Source organism: Oncorhynchus gorbuscha, unplaced genomic scaffold (assembly GCF_021184085.1).
Source record: "Oncorhynchus gorbuscha isolate QuinsamMale2020 ecotype Even-year unplaced genomic scaffold, OgorEven_v1.0 Un_scaffold_1887, whole genome shotgun sequence".
Lineage (NCBI taxonomy): Eukaryota > Metazoa > Chordata > Actinopteri > Salmoniformes > Salmonidae > Oncorhynchus > Oncorhynchus gorbuscha.
In genome coordinates, this window is record NW_025746542.1 from 39,241 (window position 1) to 46,278 (window position 7,038).

Below are 7,038 nucleotides of genomic sequence, written 5' to 3' on the forward strand. Positions count from 1 at the left end.
GTCTCTACACCCCATGGCAAAATGTGTAGATTTACTGGAAACCCAATCAAATATTGTGTGTAGGGCCCCCAAAAGGCTAGGACCGGCCCTGGATGCCAACAGCCTTGGCACCAGCCATTATCTATAGAGCATTAAGGATTTAATTTAATCAGGCGTTGAGGTGAGACGGCTGGGCCAGGAATAGGAAGTGGTAGAGCCAATCAGTGGAGTGAGGCTTGACGTGTCCCAAATGGCAGCCTATTCCCTTCATAGTTCACTAGTTTTGACCAGAGGTCCCTAAGGGACCAAAGTAGTGCACTATATACAGTGCATTCAGAAAAGTATTCAGACCCCTTCCCGTTACCGCCTTATTCTAAAACGGATTAAATTAAATAGAAATGCTCAGCAATCTACACACAACACCCTATAATGACAAAGCAAAAATGTTTTTTTTTTAGAAATTCTTGTAAATTTGCAAAAATCAAAAAGCAGAAATAGCTCATTTATTTATTTAAGTATTCAGACCCTTTGCTATGAGACCTGAAATTGAGCTCAGGTGCATCCTGTTTCCATTGATCATCCTTGAGATGTTTCTACAACTTGACTGGAGTCCACCTGTGGTAAATTCAATTGATTGGACATGATTTGGAAAGGCACACACCTGTCTCACCATACACGCCTTCCATCTCCCCTCACAGGGTCCCCAGTTATTACAAGTAATAGGTGCAAACCTGTGGACACCTAAACAGTAACGTACTGCTCTGTCGTGGACATGTTCCTCTTATCACCCCACACTCCTACTGAATAGTCCAGAACAGGCAAACCTGTGGACACCTAAACAGTAACGTCCTGCTCTGTTGTGGACATGTTCCTCTTATTTTATTTTATTTTTTATTTAATTTTACCTTTATTTAACCAGGCAAGTGAGTTGAGAATATATTCTTATTTTCAATGACGGCCTGGGAACAGTGGGTTAACTGCCTGTTCAGGGGCAGAACGACAGATTTGTACCTTGTCAGCTCGGGGGTTTGAACTCACAACCTTCCGGTTACTAGTCCAATGCTCTAACCACTAGGCTACGCTGCCGCCCCACACTCCTTCTGAATAGTCCAGAACAGGCAAACCCAATATCGTCGAGTGGTTTGGTTTGTCCTATAACTCCCCCAAGAGCTCTACTTGCTGAGTCGGCCCGGGGGGGGGGGGGGGAAGAGAGAAGTAGTAGAGAAGTAAAGGACCCAGATATTTAGAATTGCTTAGTGAACACAATAATTTCTTCACCAGATCAAAACTATTAATAGCTGTTTATATCAATTAAATGATCTGTCTGATTGTCAGGTTGATCATTAGTCTCCATCTTCTCCACCAAGTCATTATCTGTCTGATTGATCATTAGTCTCCATCTTCTCCACCAAGTCATTATCTGTCTGGTTGTCAGGTTGATCATTAGTCTCCATCTTCTCCACCAAGTCATTATCTGTCTGATTGATCATTAGTCTCCATCTTCTCCACCAAGTCATTATCTGTCTGATTGTCTGGTTGATCATTAGTCTCCATCTTCTCCACCAAGTCATTATCTGTCTGGTTGTCAGGTTGATCGTTAGTCTCCATCTTCTCCACCAAGTCATTATCTGTCTGATTGATCATTAGTCTCCATCTTCTCCACCAAGTCATTATCTGTCTGGTTGTCAGGTTGATCATTAGTCTCCATCTTCTCCACCAAGTCATTATCTGTCTGATTGATCATTAGTCTCCATCTTCTCCACCAAGTCATTATCTGTCTGATTGATCATTAGTCTCCATCTTCTCCACCAAGTCATTATCTGTCTGGTTGTCAGGTTGATCATTAGTCTCCATCTTCTCCACCAAGTCATTATCTGTCTGATTGTCTGGTTGATCATTAGTCTCCATCTTCTCCACCAAGTCATTATCTGTCTGATTGTCTGGTTGATCATTAGTCTCCATCTTCTCCACCAAGTCATTATCTGTCTGGTTGTCTGGTTGATCGTTAGTCTCCATCTTCTCCACCAAGTCATTATCTGTCTGATTGATCATTAGTCTCTATCTTCTCCACCAAGTCATTATCTGTCTGATTGTCAGGTTGATCATTAGTCTCCATCATCTACACCAAGTCATTATCTGTCTGGTTGTCAGGTTTATCATTAGTTGACTATATAATTATAACTTTCTGCAGGTTAAGTGTCTGACATCCAAATAAAACCAGAGTGTTTTGACATGTTGTTTTCCTGTTTAGTTTTCAAGGAACATGTGTCTTCATACGATTATTCCTCAAGATACGCCCCATTTTCCTTACCCGAGAACAAACTAGCGAACCCCTTCTACCACTTATTAAGTACCTGTGTAACATCAGAGTTCAGCCCTTCCTGTTCCTGCCTGACTTCCATTGGAACTATCTTATGTCGTTTTGGTACCAAGTTATTTGTTTGGATTCAAATGGATGGGTTGCCAATTGTTATTTCGGCTAACTACAATATGGGAATGTTATGAAAGTTATTTCTGAGTGAACCTGGTGTGAATGTAAATATAATTAAACTTTCCCGACAATCTACGACAATTCTATTATGTTGAGACTTTTTAATTAAGATACAGATCAATATAATGCAAGATCACACACACACACACACACACACACACACACACACACACACACACACACACACACACACACACACACACACACACACACACACACACACACACACACACACACACACACACACACACACACACACACACACACTCCAGTGCAGTACTTACATGTGGCTCACTGTGCATTAGCGCCTCGCGTTCTGGCAGCTGTCTGGTAGTACTGAACTCCACCTTGGACGCTATGTTCTTCACCACCAGTTTAACGGAAGCGTAGTCCTTGGCAGAAGACACATTAAAGGGGTAGGGCCCAGTCCCGGACCCCGAGTTCGGCACCGTAGAGAAGTGATACGGGGACGGGGTCAAGAGGAGGCCCTTCTTGTCCCCAGTGAGGATATAGGAAGCCACGATGAGGAACATGACGGCGAGGCCGAACAGGAAGCTGTACAGTTTAACCTTCCTGAAGCAGGTCAGGGTGCTCGTACCACATCCCAGGGTGCACCGGGGCCAGGGTCCGTGGAGATGGAGAGGGTCACGTTTCACCTCCAGCACGGCAAACAGGCTCATGGGGCTGTCGTCCGCCTGTGGATTCAAAGGTCTCTTCCTGTAGTCCTCCATCGAGGAACCCAACAGGGTGTATCCGTAGTCCATGTGTGTCATGGTGACAGAGAGGTGGGGTGATGCTGGGCTGGCTAGGTCTGAGGACCCACTGTGGTGGTGGGGTGATGCTGGGCTGGCTAGGTCTGAGGACCCACTGTGGTGGTGGGGTGGTTGGGGTCTGGGTGGTGGGGTGGTGGTGGGCTGGCTAGGTCTGAGGACCCACTGTGGTGGTGGGGTGGTTGGGGTCTGGGTGGTGGGGTGGGGTGGGGTGAGGTGGGGTGATGTTGGGCTGGCTAGGTCTGAGGACCCACTGTGGTGGCAGGGTGGTTGGGGTCTGGGTGGTGGGGTGGTGGTGGGCTGGCTAGGTCTGAGGACGCACTGTGGTGGCAGGGTGGTTGGGGTCTGGGTGGTGGGGTGGTGGTGGGCTGGCTAGGTCTGAGGACCCACTGTGGTGGCAGGGTGGTTGGTTCTGAGGACCCACTGTGGTGGTGGGGTGATGGTGGGCTGGCTAGGTCTGAGGACCCACTGTGGTGGTGGGGTGATGGTGGGCTGGCTAGGTCTGAGGACCCACTGTGGTGGTGGGGTGATGGTGGGCTGGCTAGGTCTGAGGACCCACTGTGGAGGTGGGGTGATGCTGGGCTGGCTAGGTCTGAGGACCCACTGTGGTGGCAGGGTGGTTGGGTCTGAGGACCCACTGTGGTGGTGGGGTGATGCTGGGCTGGCTAGGTCTGAGGACCCACTGTGGTGGTGGGGTGGTTGGGGTCTGGGTGGTGGGGTGGGGTGGCTAGGTCTGAGGACCCACTGTGGTGGCAGGGTGGTTGGGTCTGGGTGGTGGGGTGGTGGTGGGCTGGCTAGGTCTGAGGACCCACTGTGGTGGCAGAGTGGTTGGGTCTGGGTGGTGGGGTGGGGTGGTGAGGTGATGGTGGGGTGGTGGAAGCCCAGCTAGGTTTGCTCAGCCTCAGAGACTTGGTGGTGGCGGAGAAGGAGAGGTGGTGGTGGTGGAGGAGCCAGTGAGATGGGAGGAGGAGCCAGTGAGATGGGAGGAGGAGCCAGTGAGATGGGAGGAGGAGCCAGTGAGATGGGAGGAGGAGCCAGTGAGATGGGAGGAGGAGCCAGTGAGATGGGAGAAGGAGCCAGTGAAATGGGAGGAGGAGCCAATGAGATGGGAGCAGGAGCCAGTGAGATGGTAGGAGGAGTATGATGGTTGTGGCCCAGGAGGATCATCCATACTGGGGGTGGGATACTGCGTGCAGACAGACCACCTCCTCAACCACTACTGGAGCCCTGGAAAGAGGAAGAAGAAGAAGAAGAGGGATGAGTGACAGAGAAGAAGGAAGTGGACTTCTAGTAGAACTTCCTGTTTCCTATTAAAAATAACTTTATACTTAAGTTTCTAGCTGATTCATCCACAATATAAAATGCTGGATTAAAAACAACCCAATTTGAGTTCCTTGGTAACCCAACACTGGGTCAATACTGGACAGAACACACGCTGGGTTATTTAGTAACCCAACACTGGGTCAATACTGGACAGAACACACGCTGGGATATTTAGTAACCCAACACTGGGTCAATACTGGACAGAACACACGCTGGGATATTTAGTAACCCAACACTGGGTCAATACTGGACAGAACACACACTGGGTTATTTAGTAACCCAACACTGGGTCAATACTGGACAGAACACACATTGGGTTATTTAGTAACCCAACTCTCACGGGTGGCTGTAAATAACTATTCCGAAAGCCCCCCTACTAATTTATGCCTCAAGCACAGCACCAATAACCCAGCACCCATAACCCAGCACCATTTACCCAGCACCCATAACCCAGCGTCCATAACCCAGCACCCAAAACCCAGCACCCATAACCCAGCACCCATAACCCAGCACCCATAACCCAGCACCTATAACCCAGCACCCATAACCCAGCACCCATAACCCAGCACCCATAACCCAGCACCATTTACCCAGCACCCATAACCCAGCACCAATAACAAAGCACCATTTACCCAGCACCCATTACCCAGCACCAAAAACCCAGCACCCATAACCAATAACCCATAACCCAGCACCAATAACCCATAACCCAGCACCCATAACCCAGCACCAATAACCCAGCACCCATAACCAATAACCCATAACCCAGCACCCATAACCCAGCACCCATAACCCAGCACCAATAACCAATAACCCATAACCCAGCACCCATAACCCAGCACCCATAACCCAGCACCCATAACCAATAACCCATAACCCAGCACCCATAACCCAGCACCCATAACCCAGCACCCATAACCCAGCACCAATAACCAATAACCCATAACCCAGCACCAATAACCCAGCACCAATAACCCAGCACCAATAACCCAGCACCCAGCACCAATAACCCAGCACCCATAACCCAGCACCAATAACCCAGCACCAATAACCCAGCACCAATAACCCATAACCTAGCACCAATAACCCAGCACCAATAACCCATAACCCAGCACCAATAACCCAGCACCCATAACCCAGCACCCATAACCCAGCACCCATAACCCAGCACCAATAACCCAGCACCAATAACCCATAACCCAGCACCAATAACCCAGCACCAATAACCCATAACCCAGCACCAATAACCCAGCACCCATAACCCAGCACCAATAACCCATAACCCAACACCCATAACCCAGCACCCATAACCCAGCACCAATAACCCAGCACCCATAACCCAGCACCAATAACCCATAACCCAGCACCAATAACCCATAAGCCAGCCCCAATAACCCAGCACCAATAACCCATAACCCAGCCCCAATAACCCAGCACCAATAACCCATAAGCCAGCACCAATAACCCAGCATCAATAACCCAGCACCAATAACCCAGCACCCATAACCCAGCATGGGTGGTCCTGTGTAGCTCAGTTGGTAGAGCATGGCGCTTGTAACGCCAGGGTAGTGGGTTCGATCCCTGGGACCACCCATACGTAGAATGTATGCACACATGACTGTAAGTCGCTTTGGATAAAAGCGTCTGCTAAATGGCATATATTATTATTATTATATTATTATTAACCCAGCACCCAGCAGTTCTTAAAGAAAACAGCCCAACTGAGTGGCCCAACACCATGCAACCCAACAACAGGGTTGTACAAATAACCCATCATTTTGTTTAGATTGTAAAGCTGCTTGTGACCTGCAAGAGGAAGGATGGAATAAGTGTGAACAAAGACCTACGACAGGTTTCATCCAATCACAGACTCTTCCACCAAAACTGACTAGCGACGTTTCCCCCTTTAAAATCAGTTGACAATTCCGTCCAATTCATCCTGATCCACAGCGGTGGAAGTGATTATATGGAGAAAACCTCTCGATCACAACAACAATGAGAACACATAATACATTACACATTACACATAATACATTATACATTACACATAATACATTATACATTATACATTATACATACACTTCCATTGTAGACCAACTGTTGTTCCTGCTGAATCCATAACTTTAAAGTTCTCTCTCACTGAGGCTAAAGTCTCTCTCACTGAGGCTAAAGTTCTCTCTCACTGAGGCTACAGTCTCTCTCTGAGTCAGTCTAGTAAAGCTCTCTCTCTCTCTCTGAGGCTACAGTCTCTCTCTGAGTCAGTCTAGTAAAGCTCTGTCTCTCTCTCTCTCTCTCTCTCTCTCTCTCTCTCTCTCTGAGGCTACAGTCTCTCTCTGAGTCAGTCTAGTAAAGCTCTCTCTCTCTCTCTGAGTCTCTACTAAAGGCTACAGTCTCTCTCTGAGTCAGTCTAGTAAAGCTCTGTCTCTCTCTCTGAGTCAGTCTCTCTAAAGCTCTCTGAGGCTACAGTCTCTCTCT

At 48.3% G+C, this 7,038-nt stretch overlaps 1 protein-coding gene and 1 pseudogene across 1 annotated transcript; one reads left to right on the forward strand and one right to left on the reverse strand.

Moving 5' to 3' along the window:
• LOC124024502 overlaps positions 1–80 on the forward strand; it is a 12,917-nt pseudogene extending 12,837 nt beyond the window's left edge.
• LOC124024503 (carbohydrate sulfotransferase 15-like) lies at positions 77–6,833 on the reverse strand. The gene is made up of 3 exons (XM_046338421.1): positions 6,643–6,833; positions 2,755–4,467; positions 77–121 (listed from the first exon to the last, which is right to left on the reverse strand). The coding sequence occupies exons 2-3, from the start codon at positions 3,241–3,243 to the stop codon at positions 77–79; spliced, it is 534 nt and encodes a 177-aa protein (XP_046194377.1). The 5' UTR covers positions 3,244–4,467; positions 6,643–6,833.
• Between the last annotated feature and the right edge of the window lie 205 nt (positions 6,834–7,038).